Raw genomic sequence first — 24,118 nt, forward strand, 5'->3', positions numbered from 1 at the left:
CAAAGGTCATTGGATCATGAACTCTCAATCTTTCATGTATTGTATTTTATTGCACTGGTAGCAAACTGGTGCAAACTGTAGATCCAATGTGATATGGTCCAAAATTATGAGAATGTTTTATTTGTCTGAGGGTTTTAGGGTCTTTGTATAGCCAGCCAAAGCTAATTTATTTAAATTAAAATTTCAAAAATAGATCAAGTAAATAATACATCTAATGTTAATCTCGCCTGTCAGTGACATTGAACTTTTTGTTCATTGGCATGAAGTAATAGACAACCTTTTAACCAAACTAAGTCATTCCTCAGAATGATTGGCAATACCTATCATGTAAACCCTAGGAATATCAATATTCCTTTGTCACACAATACATATATGCCTCTTAAAAAAAATGAAAATGTTGGTCTGTGACAAACCGGGGAGTGTTTCATGAAAGGACTTGTCGTACATTTTATCCAACAAGCCCCATTTTATCTGACAGTTACCATAGTAATAGTGCCTCTCAGCCATTCAGAATCAAGAAAAGATGTCAGATCTGACAATAAATGTTGATGAAATGGTCCCTTGATCACGTTCTCTACCTTATCTCAGGTACGACTGACGAATCCCAGCAGCAAGCCTCTGACCTACCATGCCATGGTTGCTGGCCGTGATGCCAGGGACTTCAACCTCCCCCGAGGTAGTCAGGTCCAGATACAACCTAAAGGCAAGCAGGATCTACCTGTGATCTTCACCAGTCGATTCCTGCGTCCTGCCGAAGCTGTCCTGGTCCTGGTTGGTAGGCGAGTCGGTGCTGCCTGTGGGACCACCCTAGTCTTCAATCTCAGGACTACTATTGATAATATCACACCAACGGTAAGATTTTTAGCCTTCTGTTTCTTGTGACTTTATAACTGCTCTGCTTAGGCCAGTGTTATGGTTTTGTGTTACTTTGGAGCACTGCCAGGCTATCAATAAATATATAACTAAGTATAATTATTCTTTTACTGGATATCTTTGATTGTAGTGCTTTAGCTTCATTCGAACACTGCAAATTCTGATTGTTTATTTTGTACTTTGTTATGATTATCCACTTTTTTTTCATGTTTACTTGCTTTTCAAGGCCACCATTAAGTGTGAGTCTCCGTGCTTTGAGCTACAGAAGGTCGATGTTGCTATAGTCAACCCTTTCAATGAGGCAGGTGAGTTCCGCATCGTCCTGGTGGAGGCCAAGACACCCTTCCCTGGCAGCGACTCCAAGCAGAAGGGCCTCTTGAAGAACTCCAAAGGCACCGTCAAGAAAGTCAGGTCCAAGACTGACCATGGTCAGAAGAAGGAGAGGACACCGACACCACCCAAGGTTGAAGAGCATAGCATCGACCGGGATATGTTCGAACGTAAGCAACCAAGAAATTGATTTACTAGCCCTTCAGTCAAACAAATGTCCCAAGTAGCGATTCCCTTCATATTGCTTTGCATATCTCTGATATTTTTTCATTATTCTTGGTATTCTTCAGGCGTATGAAGCAGTGTTGCTGTGATTCTTCCACTGCACTGATTTTAAAAGTCACGACAATGGGGCCCATGTTCTGAACTCTGGGTGGAGCCTAGCCAAGTCCTGAATCAAATTTTGTTTTACACTGTTTGTTTCTTTACTTTGGAATTATTTCTCAAACCTTCAGAGGGAAGAATTCTATTGTAGTTTCAATTCCACTTAGTTTTGAGTAATTTAAGTACCAAGTATGTTGATTAAATGATCATGTACTTGTACATTAGCGCCAAATTTGGCTACCCTTAGCAAAAACTGTTCAACTGCAGCCTGAGCTCCGAATAAGACCTAAGGTTTTTGTCATTGCTCTTTTGTCTTTGACATCCAAGCTTCATAGGGTATGACATGAGCTGAAATCTCTGTACATTCTTTTGGTTTGGTGGAGCGGGTACGAAATTTAAAACCTATTAATTTGATTTACTTCATCTTTTACAGAGGACACCAGCGACACCCTTGGGTCCTTCTTCTGCCCTGACCAAACCATCAAGCTCGACGGCAACGGACCCGGCATCGTAACCGTTGACTTCTTACCATTCTACACCGGGAAGCGTCAGTGCTCTGTGCTGTTCATCAGTGAGTCCGTGGGAGAGTTCCTCTACTCGATGGAGGCTACTGCTACATTGCCTCTCCCCTCGCATCTCCCCTTCGTGCCTACCAAACACAGTGTCAGGATCAGTAGTGCCGCAGCAGCAGGTGAGTCTAATGAATACACTATTAAGCAAGGTTTCCTTTCAAGGCATATACTGTAAATTTTAAGTATGTCCGCTTACCTGAATGCCAGTTCTTGTGGTATATGAATTCAGTCTGTATACACCATTCTTGTTCCCATTGTAGTACAGCAACTGAATGATATTAGATACAAATGTTTTACATAGGGTGGGGAGGAGGCATAAGTGTTGAAGGATTTTCAAATTTGAAATACCTTATTAAAAGTGATTGTTTTGTCAGATATGTGCTACATGATCTTATACAATGAAACCTTAAGACCACTCATGGAAGACAAAAAATCAGTCTCTATGAAGTGCTTGTCTTTATGGACAGTTTCCTGTAATTACTGTTTTGATAGGATGAACAATTCAAGGGACACCAAACTTGTGGTCTTTACAACAGGTTGTCAACTGAAACACGATTGATTGTGTAATTTTCTTGAAGAGGTTTTCTACTAGACGTCTGCTGATTGGAATGTTCCTTTTGATCTTGTCCTTACAGGAAGCGGCAGAGGTCTGTACGGAGGTGACGATCGTATCATCTACTGGCGTTGCGATAGTAACTCTATCCTCAATGAGGAACTCATGGTGCCTATCACCAACTCGGCCCGAGAGAGGGCGCTGGTCATCGCAGCCCAGCAGCGCATGACGGACACCGAGATCCGCCGGCGTCAGATGACTCACACATTAGCCTGTGGCTCTGTCACCGCTGCCATTGCAGCCTTGGGACTCTCTGATGATCATGTGATCAATGCCAACCAATCAACTGTCTCCTTCAATACAAAGCAAGAGAAGAAAGATGCTGAAGGCACTCGCTTTACCGTGGAAGTCAACTCCAAGTTCTTTGAAGTTCAACATCATTTCTTTGTGCCGTCCCCACTCTCAAAGAAACCCAAATCAGCGGAGGATATTGTCAAGAATGGTCACAGGGTTGAACGTTCACCTGCTGGACTTGTCGGTAATTCAGGTGAGAAAGCAATACTTTTGCTGTGTCTTTTAATAGGTTTTCTCTCCTTGATTTATTTTGAAAATTCTAGTGTTTTGCTAGAATTGGTAGAAATTTTTTCATCTTTGAATATATAAGTGTGATTACTTCATCTAAATCGTACTTCGGTAGCTAAGCCTTCTTTCTTTTCATATTAGATTGTTTGCAGTCACTAAACTTTCCTAGAAATATTTCCTAGTTCCAGTGTTCAATTTTCAGTTCTGATATTGTTGCCAATGTTTACATAATGTATTTTACTGCACTCAATGCTTTTATGTTTTTTGTCTTAACCAATAAAACAGAATAATAATGGCTATTTATATAGCATGCAGGTCCACCGTTCAGTATCCTGATTGTGATCTCTGTAAACCAATAATTATGAATTGGTTAATTGACTTCTCAACAAAGTTGCTAAAACCAAATATCCATTTCATCTTGTAGGTGTGATCATAGATGATGGCGTTGTACCCCTACCAATCCGGTTTGCACCCAAGGGTGCTGGTCATTACCCCTGCCGTGTGGTACTAAGATCCCCTAATGATATCAGGGTATACCAGATAGAATGTACCGTCAACCCTGAAGGGACTGTTGCTCAGATCGAATTTACTGCACCAGTTCATCAGTCTGTGTCGCAAAACATCCCAGTGGTAATTTTCAGAAAACAAATTCATTATTTTTTTCGATTACATTTTCATTTTCATTTTCTTTCTTTTATCAAAGCCAAAAGTGTCTTAATAATATTCTGATAATTAATTGGTTTGTCTTTGGAGGCATCCACTTTTTGAAGGGGAAGTTCACCCTGACAAAACGTTTATTGTAAAATAGTAGAAAATTATTGCAGAAGGTTTGAGAGAAATCCATCAAAGAATTAAAAAGTTATTAGAAATTTAATTATTTGATTTGTGATGTCTAATACGAGCAGCTTTCATACATATCGAATGGTAAAAAAGTCAATGAAATGTCGTTTTCTCAGAAAATTGAAAATGGTTTTTACTGTGACATTCAGTGTATCAATAGACAGATCATTTAATAAATAATAATAATGGTGGCTACTTATATATATAGCGCACAGGTCCACCTTTCGGTGCTCATGGCGCTTTAAAAAGGCACTGCTATTATTTCACACCCGTTCCTAAAAATAAAACAAAAATAATTCATCACGAACCATTGAAATTAAAATTCATGCGCTTTATATTACGTTACATATGGGGCAGCTGCACATTAATGATGTCACAAATCCAAAACTTAAAATTCTAATAACTCCCTTAATCATTAATGGATTTTCCTCAAATTTTCACCAGTATTTTTCAATATTTTTTCTGCTAATTTCACAACAAACTTTTTTTCAGGGTGAACTTCCCCTTTAAAGTTTCTCCTCCTGAATCTGCTTATGACTACATCATATTCCTTACTCTCTTTGGTTTCATTGTCAACATCTTGGATTACTTAGCATCCACCCATGACATTGTTGAAAGGTAGTTACTCTTAATGAGAGATGGTATGATTCTATATTGAATGACTTGTTTGCATACTGTAGATAGAAAAAACAACAAGTGATGCCCATTTAAATGTTCTTTCCCCCCCCCCCTGTATTAAATCTATATTTAATAAAGAAAAGGAGAAAATATAGAAAATTTCATATACCGTATATGACTGGTATAAAGGGGGAAAAAATTCAGTCGGAGGGTAGTCGATCACACAACAAACTCCCTCAGTATGCTATTGAGACAAAACACTCCTATTCAAAATCAGATCGTCCCAATTTCGTTTCTTATGGGCTCCACACCCATCATCATCATCAAATACATACCATCGAACAATTGTCATCATCAAGGTGAACTCGTACATGTGTACCATTTTGAATGTATATTTTACTGAGTTTGTCAAAGAGAAAATGTTGTGGAAAAGACGATGTATCTGTCATAAATGTACATGTAATATTATACAATTAATGCACATTTATGAGTGTGTTATAGCACACTCGAGGGTATTTACAATTATGCGAAAGCAAGAGGCGCTTGCGCCGAGTGCTTTTGCATAATATTGTGAATGCCCGAGAGTTGCTCGCATCGTCACTAACATCACAAATCTTAAAATGTGCATTAATTGTTTTATAAAACGGGTCGGCAAAAAGAATTTTTCATGGAAATCTTGTTCAAATCCCTCCAACTTGTGTACGATCGCACAGACGAAGAGATCACAAGACTATCAATTATGACATCACAGGCGTATCTACTATGCGTGCCTAAGTAAGCGCATCAAAATCCTAGCCAGCCTCTTTTACTGATCTGAACGCGTATCAGTTTTTACGTGCTATTGGAACTAATGCTGCACAAAAATTGCATAGTGCTGCACAAAAAATGCACAGTGCTGCACGAAAAATGCACGACTGGAAGGTTGCGCATAATTAAAGCATGAACACGTGACTTGAATACGCGCTCACCATTGGCTACATCCTTGAACCCGTTTTATAAAACATTTTAATCATACAGTCTGCAGATTTTGTTTTATTAGTCTTGTTTCCATGATAATGGAATCAGATAGATGTAACTTCAGAGCTGCAAATTATTAAGAAAAAGTCATAATTATGATTTTCAGTCAAATTATGCCATTATGCTTTTGACCCTAATTATTACTCTTTTGAGGGCAAAAAAATATGTTAACATGTAATACTATATAGTAATACATTGGGCAGTGGTGAACTCATCTCAAGGTGGCCAATAATCATTCTCATTATTAGCATGATCATGTATCTTTGTCTACATCACTTTGAGTGTTATCATCATATGCTTAAATACTTACACAAAAGAGAGAGTACCAGAGGTGATTCTGAATCTGAACCTTAAAAGAAAGATGATTCATTTCTTTTTAAGGAAACCATTCTTTATATGACCTCTTAGAAAAAATTATAATACCACATGGCGCATATGAAATTATGACTTTTATGTCAAAATTATGACTGTTGAGCTTCTGGCTTACTACTTTGTACTCCTAAAGGTCGGCAGCTCAGTTTAAACTGTAGGCTCTATATCGTTTAATTCAGATAATTTTCTAATGATATATTTTTTCCTTTACCAGGTAAATCAAACGAGTGTCGACTGGCCTCTAAAGATCAGTATTGACGGTGTAGGGTTCCATGGACCTCCGTTCCTACTGGCTAAAGCTATGCAGATCACCTACTATCCACTCATGTTTAGGCCGACATTTGAGTCCTTCATAACGGTGAGACATTCTCTTCCATTTTTTATATCATTTTTGATCATTTTAATATCTTTCAACTGGAATTTGTGGGTATTTTGTTTATTTTTATTCCTTTCTGGAAGAAAACAAAATCATGGGATATTACTGTTAATGATAATAATCATGATATGGTTCATTTATATAGCACAGCTACTATAATAGCATAGACTCTACTGCGCTTGATACTTGGTGCCATATTATTACCCCAGCTGTAGCTGAGCCACCTTTCAGGCGCTAAAGCATTCAAAGAATAAATCCTACCGGGTACCCATTCACCTCACCTGGGTCGAGTGCAGCATAGTGTGGGTAAATTTCTTGCTGAAGGAAAACACACCATGGCTGGGATTCTAACCCACGTCTCTCTGATTAAAAGATGAGAGTCTTAACCACGACGCCCCCATTGTTCATAAAAATGAAATTTGCAATTAACAATATTTCGCGCAGTTTGTTTTACAGTGTTTTTCACCATTTTTTGTTTAAGTCCTGAAGGCTACTAAGAGACTTAGAGCTTAGATTGCTGGCCCAATAAATTGCAGAAATAGTATATCTGTAGAACGGAATCCATTAATACAAAAGAGAGAAAAGCAAATATTTGAACATTCATGTATGAATGATATTTATGTATTTGATTAAATGACTCATTGGCCTGCCTCATCAAAAATATTTTGTTATTTGTAAATATTAATCCATCCATTGAGCATTTGGTGATTACAAAGTGCTTCACAACTTGCTCCACTAGATAAGTATATATTACGAAAATGCATATTTATTGTGCTGAACAAACTATCAACATTTATTGTATGGTTTTATTGAGGTTTCAAGGTAGGTAAAAATCACTGAACTGTGTTATTTATCCCTCTTTTCCTCAAATATCATTGTAATTGAAACATTCTTATGCTAATAATGTACTTTTAGAAAAGAGGTGGCAGAGTCAAATTTCTGGCTTCGGTCATATACAGAGTAAGATTATATTATCACTGTAACGTGGCATGCTAGAATGTAGATGGTAGTAATGTTAGTAATAAATGCACTTGCATCTTGTCATCTGTCAATTTTGTTAATCATTTCTGAATTATTATCAAAAGATTGGTGATATTGTGAAAATTAACACTGCCCCGGAGACTGTTTCATCAACATTTTTGTCAGACAAGTTGTCAGATCTGACATCTTTCCTTGATACTGATTGGCTGAGAGGCACTGTTACTATAGTAACTGTCAGATAAAATGGGACTTGTCGGATAAAATGTCCGACTAGTCCTTTCATGAAACGCTCCCCTGGTTTCCATAGCATGCATACAGATCTTACTCTTATGTACATGAGAACACTTTTTAGAGAGCAATGATTCTGCATTACAGAGTGTCACCTTCCATTACCACTTTTGTTCACACATCACATTTATGTTGTTATGTCACATTTTGCATTTGTGCATGCATGATCTGTAATTGTTTGAATCATTCATAATAATGTAATATTGAATGAGTTTAGAGGGAAACTTTAATCTTCAGAACTTTGTAGATTACCCACAATGCTGTTCCACCAATGTCATCACAGGGATATTCTGCATGGATATTGTCATTGTTGTTGTTTGATGTAGACATATTTTCCATTGTTATTTATATGCATGTAGGTTTATATTTGTTCACTTCTTAATCACATATAGTCACACACATGAACTAGAATGTATGGATATATGTTTGACGTATGGATTCCTATAGATTACCTAGTATTGAAGAAATGTATTCGAAAGATATACTTCTCCAACAAAAACTCTACTCTGATAACAAAATGCATTTCAAATACATGTAGGGCCCATTGATCAAATACCTCCAAAATTTTAAAAATTCTGTGCTAGTCACATATGATTGCACTGTGTGTATCAATGATAAGTTCAATAAAAAAAACAATAATTAAGGGCATTGGACAACAAGAACTGATGTAACTATTATAGATAGTTGGTATATTTCATATAAATAATGATGAGTAATCATTGTGACACATTTCTTGTACAACTGATTCAGTGTCCAAACTTTTGATCTTTTTTGAGTATCATTCCAAGATACTATGTCCTATTTAATAGAAATAGATTTATGATAAATGCTTAAGATAATAATAGTTCAGGGGTCCGTTGCAGAAAGAGTTGTGTTTAAACGCAAGTCGAATAATCAATCGCAAGTCCCAAAAACGCGCTGTTGATTGGTTGAAAATCAAGTTGCGCATAATTTTTAGAGTTGTTTTTTATTGCAAGTTTTCTGCAACAGGCCCCAGGGGTGCGTTTCATCAATATTTTCATCTGACAAGTTGTCAGATCTGACATCTTTCCATAATTTTGATTGGCTGAGAGGCACTGTTCCTATGGTAACTGTCGGATAAAATGGGACTTGTCGGGTAAAACGTCCGACAAGTCCTTTCATGAAACTTCCCCCAGGTGACTCAAGGACATTTGCAGTCAGTTATGTACATCATGAGTGAATGGTTTTGTTTCCTTTTCTCTATGTTTGTCTGTGATTTTTAGGGTAAGATGATGATGCTGAATACTGATGATGGTACAGAACATCACTTCAGTCTCCAAGGAGAAGGGCAAAAACCTCTAGCTCTGGATCATGTAGAGGTGGAATGTGAAGCTAGACAAAAGTAAGTTTATCATTGTCATCTTCATCATCACCATCTTCATCACTGTCATCATCATCATCATTGTTATCCTCATCATTGCTACCATCATTGTCATCATTGTTGTTGTATTCATTGCTACCATCATCATTATTGTCATCTTCAACACTATCATCATCTTCACTATGATCATCATCATTATCACCATCATCACCAGCACTATTATCATCATCTTCATCACTATCATCATTGCTACCATCATCATCACCATCATTACTGTCATCTTCAACACTATCATAATCTTCAACACTATCATAATCTTCATCACTATCATCATCATCACCATCATCATCACCATCATCACCAGCACCACCATCACTCTTATCATCATCTTCATCACTATCATCATTGTTACCATGATCATGATCATCTTCATTGCTATTATCATTATCATCATTATTGTTTCCATTTTCATAATCACCATCCTCTTTGTCACTACCATCATCATCAAAATCATCATCATCACCACCACCACCATCATCATCACTGTACAGGTGGTTGGTAGATCCATTGCAAATGTTGGGGATTGAACTGCAGTGTATATCTGCAAACTATCTCATCCTCATGAGACTTCATTGGCACTCAATAGTCTTGGAATAAAGACACATTTTCTGCATATTAAGTGGGGAACTGATTGTCTAAGTATGGCAATGACATGTGGTAATGAATCACCAAACCTAGTAACAACCTGGCCAGACCTAGCAACAGCCATGAGTCATGCATTCATCTTGATCTCAAAGGTATGCATGGCATGTGAAATTATCTAGCTATTATGTCATTGTCTGACCTAGCAACAATAATGAATCGGGTTTTCATCGAGGTTTAGTGTCCCACCATTGTAAGACAAATTCCTGAAAGCGATTCACATATGTTGCATTGTAGTCATTGAAGGTTTATGTTAGAATACCTTTTGTGAACTGGTCATTATGAATTCAAGTCTAGTTTGATGGAATGAATTTCTGATTTGTATTTATGAATGCATGATAAAAGATCCCTCCTCTCTGCCTATTGGTTGATAGCACTAAATTCTATTGTCATACATCATGTTTATGCATGAGATTTTGGAAGTTAGAACCATGGCGTGGTGGTTTCTTCACTAACTGTCAAAAAGATGCTTGTCTTTTGCTGGAGTATATAAGAAAGGCCTTGCTTGTCTGTTGATTGGAGGCAGTGAGCAAGCAAGGCCAGGGTGCAGTGACACATATAACAGAACATGTGACTAGTCATGTGATGATGATGTCATACATGATCATGTCATACATGATGATGTGATCACATCAACATATCAATAAACATGCACAACACAAGACTCTACAACATACCATAACCCACAGCTAACCTTTATGCTGCATTCTGGCCTTGTTTATTATCTATTTATGTCAGCCTTTTTTCGGCTGGCATAAATAGGTGATTGCTAGTGGGCTGCGTTTTCAACTCAAAAGTAATTTATGCTAATTAGATTTGAGTCAAAGATTCAACTTTATACATGTATGTCGATATAGGCCATATTTACATTCTTGCATTTCCATCATTTTTATACATTTGCACGTTTAAATAGATTATTAGTTTTTGTCAATGGTTGGTATTGGCAGAATTTATAATTATAAATATTACTGCTGTACCTTACAACCACAGCCTAACATAGGCTATTTTGATAAAATTTACCTATTACAGAATAAAGCGTCTGATCCGTGTCCCCAATGTGACCGGGAGGAAGATGATGTATCGTGTGGTGTCAGACCTTCCTATCGTCACCGGTGCTCCAACCATCGTTGTACTGCCGAGTAAGGAGGAGGAGTATACCATCACCGTATCACCATGGAAACGAGGCAAATTTGAAGGCATCCTCTCCTTTATTGCTGGGAGCACTCAGAATTTGAGGTAAGAAAGGAGAATGGTTATTTATTGAGAAAAGAAGATGTAATGTATTATTCTGATTTCTGATTCATGTGTGTTTTATTTGGGATGTTAGTTAGAATACATACTGAGTAGATGCTTTCTAGAATACTTACATGAATTATTCATGTTATCTCTTTCTTTGCTTGAGTATCTGTGCAGATTTGCAGATGAATGTCAGGGTCTATTGAAATTTTAGTTCTATCTGAGTGTCTTCTACTGGTTAGGAGCTAATTGCAACATCCCTCCATTTAACTCCATCTGTTGCCTTCCTGGTAAACTCTTCGCCATTTTTGACTGTCTTATATTTGATTCTAGGCTTTTTGGGGGGTCTAGTTCCATCTTGCTCCGTGTAAATCATAAAACAAAAATTATTGATATATAATCCTAATTAACAATTAGAATGTTCAAACTGTTTGCCAAATACCTCATCCCTCCATGTACATGTACACGCACAGTCAAGTCAGTGCACGTGTACTAAATTCCATCACCGTGTACACGGTAGCATCTGCATAAAGCTTGCATGGGACTGTAAAGTCAGTGAACAAGCTCACAGCCTCACGTGAAATCTCAGTTCTCAGACACTGTACATGTTTTAATCACTAATATGTCAATATATTTCAATTAACCTAGAGTGAGTTTACTTCCAAAATCACCGGTTTAATCCACATTCTGTAGACTCAAGTTTTTGTTCCACGAAATGGGTCTGCTCCGGTCTCCAAAGCTCGAAAGCGCTGTTCAATCACACTTAATGAAAATCAATCGATAACTTAATGAAAATCAAAATAACTGAAGTTACACTTAATTCTGCAGCGATCTGTGCATGCATGTACGGTACAACGTCGGCGCTAGCTACATATAGTACGGCCCTGCACTGATTTTCTTTTTGCATTCTTTATCAATTTAATGCATTGCTAAGCTGAGTAAATTTTTTAATTGCACCAATTTTGTGGATTGATGCTTCTAACTTCTCATGTAAGCTTTAAAACCGTGACTTAGGCTATATATCTAGACCCCTGTTTATGTTACATTGACATGTTGATGCAGGTCCGTGTCGACACTGAAAACATAACTCGCTCTCACAGTGTTTACAACGTGTACACGACCAAAAAACATGCCGTGTACACGTGCATAAAAAATGGACTTTCAAAACGGGCCTAATAGAAAATAATTATAAATGATAATATTCAAATATGTATATTTTTTTGTCCAATGAAAGGAGGACTAAATCAGGATATTCGCATTATGCAGTAAGGTAGTAAAACTGCCACATCCCTGCAAAAACCCTATTCATTTAGAAATTTGAGCATTGACCAAATATACTCCATTTAATTTATTTGCGTAGAATATTGATTCCAAGAAATAATATTCATTGTACTAAAAAAAAATCTTTTAATCTGTGCTACAGGGATGAACCTGATGATAGTGATATCAGCTCTGATCAAGCCGAGCGTGACCTACGACCTTACAGCGGCAAATCATCTATCAGCAGCATAGCATCATCCTCACAGAATACCGGGGGTAGCAAGATACGGGATGAGACGTCTGGTTACCGCGTCTGGTTCTCATTGGCTGTCAAAGGTCAGTGAATGATAGTATAAAAATAGCAAATAGCTAAAAGTGTGATGGTACAAGATGTTGCTTGAGGTGAAAGATAGATGACCTATTCAACGGGGCTAGAGTGTCTCTTTTTTTCTTTTACCAAATGAGATATCTTGTACTATCACACTCATGCCTATTCACAATTTGTGGTGTACAATGCATCAGAAGTTGGCAAAAATATGAACAATGATCAATTTCTTCCTACATTATTCTATGAAAATGAGGGAAAGGAAAGCAAAAAGCAAATCCTTGCAGTACTATCTACAGCAGCAGTGCACAAATAGCCAGTAGAGTGTACGCTTAATTCACCTGCATTTTTTTTACTGAGCACTTCACCTTCTTAAGCCGTGCAACGGTACATTTTGGATGGTTCATGTGTAATGGTACGAATGTTGCACATTCAGCCTCCCATTTGCTTGTGTGAAATACGCTAAATAGGCGTTGTACAATATACAATGATATACATCATCTAGGGCATCAGTAAGTATTACACGCCAAGGTACCTTTAGAACAGTAATTACACTTTTGGACTATTTCTAAGGTAATGAGTGTAATTATCCTAATGTCCAAGCAAAATTATGTGGAGTATATGTTTCATAATACAGTGCGTATCAAAAAAAAGTTTACACTTTGAAAAAGCCCTGGGAATTAAAAAATATACAACGTGTGGGTAATTTTTTCACATATAATCTTGGGTTTGGATCTCATCTGTCTAATGCAAGTAAAAGTTTTGACAGAATGTTACACTTAAGTGAGCACTGTCCATTTTTGTAAAACTCGCAGAAATCTTTTTGCGCAGAAATGCTCATTTTCACTCTTTGTAAAGGGGAAAGGGCGAAATCAAACTTACCCTGCGAAAAATTTCTCATCCATTTCCCTTGCACCATTAGTCAATTGAAATTAAACGGATACATTCAAGCATTCTGTAACCAGAGTTGCTAATTTTCCGGATTTTTCCGGAATTCCGGATTTTTTCCTTTGCTGAAAAATATTCCGGAAAAAAAAAATCGATTGTCAAAGTGAAATCCGTAAAAATTTCCCCTCCAAATCTTGTCACGGAGTTCGCTACGGAGAGCGCAATTTCAATTTTGGATGGCCAATTTGCGCAGACGGAAAATTATTAGCGTTGTGCGCAGCATGAAGTTTAGCTGTTATACTGTACTTGCACGGTACGCACGAGCAATACATTGTAGCAGTTGCAAACGCCGCCCTATACCCTGCAGGGATACGGGTGTCAGCGCTATCCCAGTCGGGCGATCGGGCGATCGCCCGGTAGAACCGCTCGAAGCACGGCCCGGTGTGGCTGCAATTGCCTGCTGCTGCGTGAGTGATTGGCTGTCTGCCGCGGGATTTCAGCTGAAAACCTATTTGCTACCATGAAATATGTGTTCTCTGGTGCGTATTCATCAATTCATATGTGTGAACTATCCATCATTTTGATAGAAATTGTGATTTATGGATTTTCAATAGTATAGGATTGTCTTGTTGATGAGTACAGTGAGTGAAAAAGGGCACCCCGCTGCTACATACACCCGTCCCGAGTCGCACCCATTGGCCGCAGCATATTAACCCGCAGCAGGTTAACCCGTACCGTAATGAGTACGGGTTACATGATTTTTTTTTTGAGCACCTTTCTTGCCTATGATATGAAGTTTATTATGTCATTAATTATTTGTTATGTACTACTGTAGATTAATGATTTCAGCCCTCTAAAGAATAAGAAAACGTTCCAGCTTCAGGGGGCTTCGGGCTTCGCCCTTGACCCCGCCAGGGGCCCTGGGCGGTCCCCTGGACCCCCGGCCTGGGTTTTCAGGATTTTTTTGAGCTATCAGTTAGCATCTCTGTGTAACAATTTTTGCCACCCAAATTGAAATTTCAACACTTAGTAAGCACAACCTATACCATTTTTGTGCCAGCTGGATCTGAGGACATAACTGAATAGGGTTAGGTTTTTTTTCACTAAGTTTGTATCATTTAAAGTGGGTTTACAGTTCATTTTTCATTCAATACTTGTTTCTTCACACTTTTCCCAAGCTTGAAAATGATTAACAAAATGAAAGTGAAGCCTAGGCCATTTCATGTAAATCACAGCTCAGTGTAGAGCAAATATCGTCACGATAGCCTTGGTGTGTGGGGGAGTGGGGTGGGGCGCAATGCACTATACGAAGTGTTTTTGGCAAGGAAACCAGTTGAAAAAGGTAAAATATATCATCAAATTAATTTTACTAGCTAAATTCCTCATGTTCTTCATGATTAAGATGCTCACTCAAGCGGAAATATTTTTCAATAGTTATATCGTCATTTGCTTAAATGGATCGGTACCAATGTTAAAATGTGGAAAAATCTTCAGGATATTACACATATATAATTTTACAGGATTTTTTTCTAAATGTAAACTTTTTTTTGATACGCACTGTATAGTGTATCTTGTGGATCCTTGTTACTTGATAAACCATTCTCATCTGAAAACCAAGGTTGGTCAATAGAACAAGTCATTATTGCCAATCATAATAATTAGCAAATTTTCCTGTTAGCTAAAGTAAATGGAAGATGATATATTTCAGCCAATCATTTGATTATGATTACCACTGGTCATGTGATACATGCATGGAGGTGTTGTAGTCAAAGATTTCTCTGGACTATACAGGGTATAAATCCTGCTACTTCACTAATGCCCTTTTTACAAGGCATTGATCTACATTTGACTGGCTTGACCCAGCTGAAAGGGCACCTGACAGGAATTGATTTCTTAAAATGCTAGAACACCAGCAAGATCCCCACATATCTCAGAAACCAAAATAAATTGCTGTCTAGAAATTTGATATTTATGTATAGAATAAGATTTGTACTTTCATTTTCTGCAAAAATCTCAAAATCAAATTTTTGACCAGAATTGACTGATAGACGGTTCAGATGAACACAGATGATATGTTATAACTGAATATATAAAGAATTAATGATATGTATAATTGCTTGGATCATTTATATTTCATTGATATTTATGGTTATACAGCCACACCCCCACCACCGGAGCGCATCATCGGAATCACCTGCGCTGCTCAGTCCGCTTCACTGATGGAGGTTGAGATCTTCAACCCAACCAAGGATGAACTTACCTTAGATGTATCCATCGAGGGGGAGGGGCTTCGTGGTGACCCCACGGTGACCTTGAAGCCTGCTCAGAAGAAGTACTACCAGCTAGTCTTTGCTCCAGCAATCATCGGTCAAACAACCGGAAGGTGAGTGGCAAGCTTTTAGTTCATTGTTGAAACTAGAAGTTCATTACTTCAAATCTAGACACATGACTGTTCTGCTAATTGTAATCTGCATTTATTATGTAATGAATGTTAGTCGGGCTATCAAAGAGAGAATATCTCATTTTTGTCTTCAAATCAAGATAAAAGCTCTGGAGAATATCTTCATTAGATTGTTCAGTTTTAGTAAATATTTCAGGGAAAATGCATTTTCTGCTAGAGTATTGAAAAATTTCTTATCAAAAATCTATATAGTGCATCTCACTTTAGGAGTGATTTGAGGAAGGTTTAATCTATAAAATGATAAGGTACAGTGATTAGATGGCATTGTTGAATGATAATTGCAAATGTCTTCTACAGCAGCCCGATGTTTTAGAATACCACCAGTACTGAGGTCTGGTACTCACTGAACCTGACAGCTCAGACCCTAGCAGTCTCATTAATCAAATAGACACAATGCATTCATTAGACAGCATTGTTGGTTGATGTTGCATAGGATACTAAGTGTCTTCTACTGCCTTTGACCCCTGCAGCCTGATCTTCCAGAACGCAACCATCGGTGAATTCTGGTACTCACTGAACCTGACAGCAGAGACTCCAGCACCCACTACCCTCCCACACATGGAGTGTGAGCTTGGTAAATGGAATCGTCAGTTCATCCCGTTGAGTAACCCGACCGAAGAGACCTTGGAGCTGACTCCTAGCTGCTCCAACCAGGAGAACTTCACCCTAGAGGTCGACCAGGAAAGAAAAGTGAGTTCTTAACCTTCTTCTCAACTTTATCCACCTCCTTTACTCCCAATGGGTGTTACACAAAAGCTGTTTGAAGTTACGAGCAACTTTACGGAAGACTGGTGACCATTTATTAGGAACTAAATCAACACTGATGGAAACTTGGTGGATGTCATTACCATGAGAAAGAGTCGCCAGTCAGTCATGAAGTCACTCATAACTAAGAACAGTTGTGTGAAACAACCACCAGGGCCCCATTTGATAAGTACTAACTATTATGGTAACTTTGTTATTATGGTACCTACATGTACCACAGAAACCTTGCTTGCGCTTGGGTGCTGAGCCCTGTTACCATAATAGCAAAGTTACAGTAATCATTAAGTTATCTATGAAGAAGGCTACTGGACTTAGGAAACTGGGTATCCATCAGCATAAACTGTCTTTGATGGTATAATAACTTCAACAGGAGTAGAGCAGTGATATGATTTCATGGGTCACCTTCAGAACAAACCAGCTTCAATGATATTACATCAGCAACATTGCACAGGCAATGTAAGGATTTGGGAACGAGAGAGAAAATATGATTACTTGCGTCATATTCTTGAAATTATGTTAGAAAATGCGAACAATTCAAATATATACTGTATAAAAGGTATTTTGGAGTCAAGCTGTCTCAATGTTTAGTCATTTTCAGCCCATGAATTTGCTGACTGTGTTTGTGAACTCCTTTTAAAAACTTGTTTGTTTATTCAGATTGTCTTGGCTCCTCACTCTACGGAAGAAGTCCCTCTTCAATTCATGCCTTCAGCCCTTGGTCAGTCTACGCACACTGCAAAGATAACCTTCAAATGTGAACAGGTATCTACACCATTCATTCAACTGCATTTGCTATTCTTTTTATCCTTGTACCTAGGTGGAAGTAGGTGGATATCTGTTATATTTGGGATATCTGTTCTTTTTATTCAGTTATTAGTGATGCTTCATTTTCTATGTTCTGATTTGAATCTATGGTAGACTTTACATAATTTTCGCCAAAGTCAAAACACTATTTTAGAACTAAATATGCAAAACATATCTTTATTACATGTTCTAAGTCAAATTTAGCCTTAAAGACGAACAGGTTTATATGGTCCGAAGAGATTTAAATAAGGCAGAGGTCACCTAGTCAGCAGGCACAGACCCTGATTGAAACTTTGATCAACAAGTGTGTCTCCACGCAAAGACTAGCACATGTTTCAATCCTGAGCGAAAATAGGCTGCACATTCAGACCCTTAACTTCAGTGAAGGGTTTGCACAGTAGACCTGTCTCCTGTAACGCAACTCTCTAAGACAAGTTTCTGCACTATATTTGCATTTTGATTTCGCAAACTCTGCAACAATATTTTTGCATTACCTTCTCCATTCAGCTTGGTGATTGGGTGTTCATAGCATCTGGTACAGGTCTAACCCCGACACCCTTGGATCCAGTCAGTGTGAGTGCTACATTGGGATCAAACACTTCTCTCATCATCCCGTTCAGGAATCCCACTTCAGAAAATATCCTGGTTGATATTGTCCTTTCTGGTGAGTACCTCTGTAATGTTCTCATTTTCAACTTGTTTCCTTTAGCTACATGTAATATTGACACTATGGATTATCTTGTCTGTATCATGTTGTTTAATTTTGTATATCTCTTCAGTTTGTAAGTATCTTGTTAATGCAAATGACAAGAAAGATGTTGTGAAATTGCTATTTCTGTACTCTCATTCAAAAGTTTAATTAGAGGGGGGAATCTAAAGCTTTTTTCACCATCAGTGGTGTCATGCATACCTACATGTAGTTTTCTATTGTATGTTTAACATTAGCATTAAACAATATCCTTAGATATTTGCTTCACGAGTCCTCAAGCGATTAAAAACAGTCATATAAACATTTGACTATGAGGACCTATAATCCCTTGTCCACTGTTACCATCGCCATACAGACAACACAGAACTTGCCGAGTCCGCTCAAGGCCGTCTTGACCGAAACCGAATCAAGACCGAATCGGCCTTCTGCCTGCTCCTGAAGCGAACTGCCAGTATCCCTGTAGGACCGAAGGCCACTCTGGATATCCCCATCACCTTTGCCCCTGATCGTATGAACCTCCATGAAGCACTGTGTATTGTTTCTATCAAGAGAGAGAATGGAGAGCACTGGGATTACTTGCCCATGAAGGACCCGGACCATCCATCAGCCAGGAGGTAAGCATGAACGCATTATGTCTTTAAATATACTCTGTTTTAGGAAAGCATTCCGTTCCAGAATATTGTTTTTGCCATGATTTTGTTGGGAAGGTGTAATTGATGTTTGAAATTTTTAGAAATTGTAAGCAATATATTGTTGTTTGTAGTTAATACTTTTTAAGAAAGGATAAATAAATGAAAACCAGAGCATGAATTTACCCTGGTCATCCATCGGCCAGGAGGCAAGCTGAAGGCAATTTGTCTTCTAAATATCTTTAACAGCTTTAGAAAGCATTCCATTCTAGGAGATTGTTGTTGTCATGGTTTTTTGGGGGAGGGGGTAGGGGAGGTTGAATTGATAGAATAAACTTATTAACTCTTGTTGGAGCTGACGTTTATAACTCTTGTTGGAGCTGACGTAAACAAACTTCCAACACCAACTCCAAACTTGATTGGAATCACTCACCCTGGGTTGTCTGTCTGTTTGCAGTTTTATTTCATCAGTAATCTTGTGGAGATTGGCAGGGATATGTGTGTATGTCTCCTTGAACAAATACTTAATCACCTAAATTCTTATTCTCTTTTCCTTCTAGGGACCATGACAGGCGTGAGAAGAGCGGCGGTCTTCGCGACATCCGCTGGCTCTACCCCATCAACGGGATCCCAGAATCCCAACCCAAGGTTGACCGTGGTGCAGTGATCAGCTGCCAGGCTAGGAGTAGGATAGAGGAGAGGTTGGAGGTCTCGCTGACCGGTGCCGTACCTAGCTCGGCCAGTAGCCATCAGATGGTCAAGACTAGAGCGGTCACTCCCAAGGATCAGAATCGGACGATAGAGGAAGATGGTGTGGTGGCTGGAGAAGGTACAAAAATCTTTTCTGCTATTAAAGGCCTATCCTTGTATTTATTTTGCTCTGTTATAAGTTTTCTATCAAGTTTGTATCAGATATCATTATTCATATTCAATGATATATTGCTGTGATTTTGTATCTAATTATATATTACTGTTATTCCAATTCATTTTAAGAATGATTTGCAATCTGACATTTCTCAGCTAGATTAGAAAATAATGAAATAGGAGTGATAGGGTTTAATAATTAATGTAAATATCCTCAAATTGATCTGATTTTTTTTACCTCTTTGCAAGAGCACTTACTGCATGATTATTTCATTTCTTTGAACTATAATTTTTTGTTCATTTCAAATGGATGCATGCCCAGTCCAGTTGGAATTTCTATATTTTTGCTCTTTATTGATTTTGACTAGGTATGATGGTTCAGTATAAGAGAATCATATTCCATAACTCTTGATTTGTCTCTTTTTTTTTTTAGGTAACACCCTAGCCAGTGAGTTCAATTATGAGCTTCTCTACCCCAACGACGAGGCCAAGGTACAGCTAGAGAACGCTGTCTCTCTTCAGCTCATACGCAAACAGAGAGAGAAGCTTTCAGGCAACATGACACTCATATTCAACGTCATCTTTGCACCATTCAAGATCATGAGGTAATCTTCTTTTGCCTTATTTCCAACCTTGTAAAAAACTTCTTGAATTGTAATACAAGTTACTCAGCCAAGCTTTATGTGTGTTTTTTTCTTCATAATTCATCATATTCATATAACCATATAGAATTTTTAATTGTTAATTCATTAAATTACTAGTAGGTTGTACCATTAAAGTAAACACACTAAATTCTCCATTGTTAATTTAACAAAAAGGGACATAAATTGCAGTGTTTTTATGTGGTTGACCCACCTTGTATGAAATAACCCTTGGAAAATGTCTATCATAATCATAAGAAATTTTGATTAAACATTAACGTCAAATCTGTAAGACAACACTTAGAACTTGTATGTTTGGGGGGGGGGGGTGTTTGACGAAGAGTTAAATGTGTCTTAAGATTTGAGCTTAAATGCAGATGTGCACACGACATCTAATACGCAATCTTACTGATTAATACAAAGAGGCACGCATCCTCTTAGCATGATTTGAACAATGCAATGAAGCACCTTATACTGCACCTTATACTGCACATAACTGCAATTTTTAAAGTCACATTTATCTCTTTGCGAAACAAATCCCTGGTCTGAAAAATGCTTGATTATTATGGAAATCATCTTATGCAGGCTCTACTGTATTCCTCAACCATTTTGTTTTTCTATCTGGTAGTATGTAAAGACAGGCCCGTATTTTCAACAGGTTTCAATCGTATCATGGTACAAAACCATGACCTATGCAGGTTATTGTACATAATTACTAGCATCTTAGATTATGATAATGAATAAATGGTTACAGAATGATTGATTTCACAATAACGTATGTATCATTTACCTCGGGCATGTGATTTTTTTTTCACGTATTTTGGATTCATTTTTCATTATGTTGTAATTTTTATGTATATTTGTGTATTTGCTTTTATGTCTGAAAATCTATAATTCAGCCTTTAGACCACGAATAATTTCTTTGTTCAATAAACCATTTCGATTCTACTTATAATAATGCTTGCTTTTGACAAAAGGGGCTCACTTGAAGCATGATAATAGATGAAATATGCATAAACCATGGTCCAATTACATATTTGTAATCTCCACTCTCTACCTTTCTCCACTCTCTACCTTTCTCCCTCTATACAGACATGATGTTCAGTTGTGTATCAAGGCAACCACTGGAGGAGTATGGCGTTTCCCTCTTGGTTTCATCTCCACTGAGCCAACCGTTGATGATCTCATCACCATAGAATCAGTAGGACTCAACAAACAAGCCATGGTTGGGTTTAGGCTTACCAGCCAAGCTAGGTAAGTTATTGGTGGTTCTGTAAAGACTCGTCAGTCTTACACAGGTTGAAACTTTGTGCTCCTGAACAGCTATAATAGCTCCTGTAATTATCTTCCATAAATTCACCTGACATTATTCAGGTAAAGATTAAAAAGAACATGGTGTGAAATCTTCCTAAAAGTTAAATGTTTCTTCAGTACTGTATATCCTGATAAGATTAGTATGAAATATACAGTTGACATCACATTTTCACTTCCGTGAGTGAAAATATTGCTTTTTTTTTAATAGCATACTAATTAAAATTTCCATTTGTTGAAAGCTTTCAATAACTCCCCTCATCCGGTCCAAAGGGCAAGATGAGCTTTTGCCGTGGCGTGGCGTCCGTCCACTATTTCAAAATGCTACTACTTCGCCATTTCAAGTCCGAATTCAATTCTGTTTGCTTCATATGATAGCACTAGGTGGGGCATTCAAAATTTCTACACAGAATATTGAAATTCATTGAATATGCTACTTTATGCGCATTTTTCAAATTTCACAAAAAATGCTACTTCTTCTTTATTTGTTGACCGATTTTGATTTTTTTTTGCTTCCATCTGGTAGAGCTTCACGAGGTTCACCACACTTCTACACAGAATTTTGACATTTTGACCAGAACAATTTTTATGCTAATTTATACATATTTTTTAAAATTCACATAAACTGCTTCTTTATTTGTTGACCGATTTTGATTTTTTTTCTTCCATCTTGTAGAACTTTATGAGGTTCACCAAACTTGTACACAAAATGTTGAAATTTTGTCTGGAAAATTATTCTGATTTAAGCAAAATTTATTCATGAATCACAAAAAATATTTTTCTTCATTTGTTGATCAATTTCAATTTTGTTTGCTTTATATGATAGCTCGAGGTGGTGATACAATTTTGAAACTCATTGAATCTGCTATTTATTCATATATTTTCAAAATTTACAAAAATTATTTATTTGTTGATTTTGGTTACTACATTAGGTCCACCAAGGTTCTACACAGAGTTAAGAAACTTTGACTAGATTATTATCTAATTTAATCTAATAGATCACAAAAAATGCTTCTATGTAATTTCTTCAATTTCAATTCTAAATTCTCAATTTATGTCACCAATATAATTCACTACAGTGTCAACTGGGTTGAAATTAAAATTGTGTTACGAGATGCCGGATGAGCTCCACATCATTGATGTGCTAGTTTTTAGAGCTGAGACAGTGTATTTTTATATCTTTTTAACATTTACTTCCAATCTTTTAAAAGGACAAGTCCACCCCAACAAAACTTGATTTGAATAAAAAGAGAAAAATTCAACAAGCATAACACTGAAAATTTCATCAAAATCGGATGTAAAATAAGAAAGTTATGGCATTTTAAAGTTTCGCTTATTTTCAACAAAATAGTTGTATGAACGAGCCAGTTGCATCCAAATGAGAGAGTTGATGACATCACTCACTATTTCTTTTGTATTTTATTATATGAAATATTTTTATTTTCTCGTCATTGTCATGTGAAATGAAGTTTCATTCCTCCCTGAACACGTGGAATTCCATTATTTTAACATTTTGTGCTTCAGGCAATGAGGTCCTAATCATCAAATTCGTAAAAATTGAAATATTGTATAATTCAAACAATAAAAAAAACAAAAGAAATAGTGAGTGACATCATCGACTCTCTCATTTGGATGTAACCGGCTCGTTCATATAACTATTTTGTTGAAAATAAGCGAAACTTTGACATGTCATAACTTTCTTATTTTACATCCGATTTTGATGAAATTTTCAGCATTGTGCTTGTCTGATTTTTCTCTATTGATTTAAATCAACATTTTTCTGAGGTGGACTTGACCTTTAAGAATCCCCATCTTGAGTTTGGCATACAGCTCCCCATAATACAATACATTTTGATTACCATTTTCTTGCAGGCATCCTATAGGCTTCCAGTCTTACTTTGTAGCTGAGAGTGATGTTGAGTTCTCAGTGAGCCCCCAGACGGGGGAACTCAAACCTCTAGGTACACCAGGAACTCTTATTACCGTAGGATTCACACCCAAGCTCTATGGAAAGACTTATCATGCCAAGCTCGTTGTACAGGTAAGAAGTACTTTCTACTGCATGTGTGTCTTCATTATGCTTTTGACACTCTCTACCCATGGTCGCCTTTTATGAAGCTGTGCATGACTTTGACTAGTGATCCATTATCGTCTAAATGATTTACTCATAATTTTCCTATCCGTTTAGCAGCAAGCTATTGATAGAATATGCATGTAATATCATAGCCTTTGCTGTATGTTAGGAATTTGAATGGATAGGGTATGCGCTATTCAAAAGTAGTACTTTACGGTTCTTTTTTTAATGGAAAATCGTTTATGCAGCCTGGGACTGACTTATCTTCTCTTGGAAGAATCATACAGATTAACTGTGACAAGAAAAGCAAGTGGTCTTTACGGATACACTCAATGTAAAAATTAAGAGAGACCAACCTTCAATCTTTCTGCTACAGAAAGT

At 37.3% G+C, this 24,118-nt stretch overlaps 1 protein-coding gene across 2 annotated transcripts in view; it reads left to right on the forward strand.

The window, feature by feature from the left end:
- Positions 1-24,118, forward strand: part of LOC121414001 (cilia- and flagella-associated protein 47-like) — a 60,274-nt gene that overhangs the window by 35,791 nt on the left and 365 nt on the right. For both annotated transcript variants that reach the window (XM_041607035.1, XM_041607036.1), the window contains 18 exons: positions 589-852; positions 1,100-1,373; positions 1,961-2,218; positions 2,735-3,199; positions 3,659-3,864; positions 6,296-6,439; positions 8,971-9,089; positions 10,800-11,006; positions 12,430-12,602; positions 15,637-15,862; positions 16,411-16,630; positions 17,363-17,467; positions 18,017-18,173; positions 18,574-18,832; positions 19,408-19,676; positions 20,145-20,316; positions 21,445-21,606; positions 23,536-23,704. In XM_041607035.1, the coding sequence (XP_041462969.1) occupies positions 589-852; positions 1,100-1,373; positions 1,961-2,218; positions 2,735-3,199; positions 3,659-3,864; positions 6,296-6,439; positions 8,971-9,089; positions 10,800-11,006; positions 12,430-12,602; positions 15,637-15,862; positions 16,411-16,630; positions 17,363-17,467; positions 18,017-18,173; positions 18,574-18,832; positions 19,408-19,676; positions 20,145-20,316; positions 21,445-21,606; positions 23,536-23,704 (3,849 nt within the window). The remainder of the gene's footprint in view (positions 1-588; positions 853-1,099; positions 1,374-1,960; positions 2,219-2,734; positions 3,200-3,658; positions 3,865-6,295; positions 6,440-8,970; positions 9,090-10,799; positions 11,007-12,429; positions 12,603-15,636; positions 15,863-16,410; positions 16,631-17,362; positions 17,468-18,016; positions 18,174-18,573; positions 18,833-19,407; positions 19,677-20,144; positions 20,317-21,444; positions 21,607-23,535; positions 23,705-24,118) is intronic.

This window comes from Lytechinus variegatus, chromosome 4 (assembly GCF_018143015.1).
Source record: "Lytechinus variegatus isolate NC3 chromosome 4, Lvar_3.0, whole genome shotgun sequence".
In the NCBI taxonomy this organism is placed as follows: Eukaryota; Metazoa; Echinodermata; class Echinoidea; order Temnopleuroida; family Toxopneustidae; genus Lytechinus; species Lytechinus variegatus.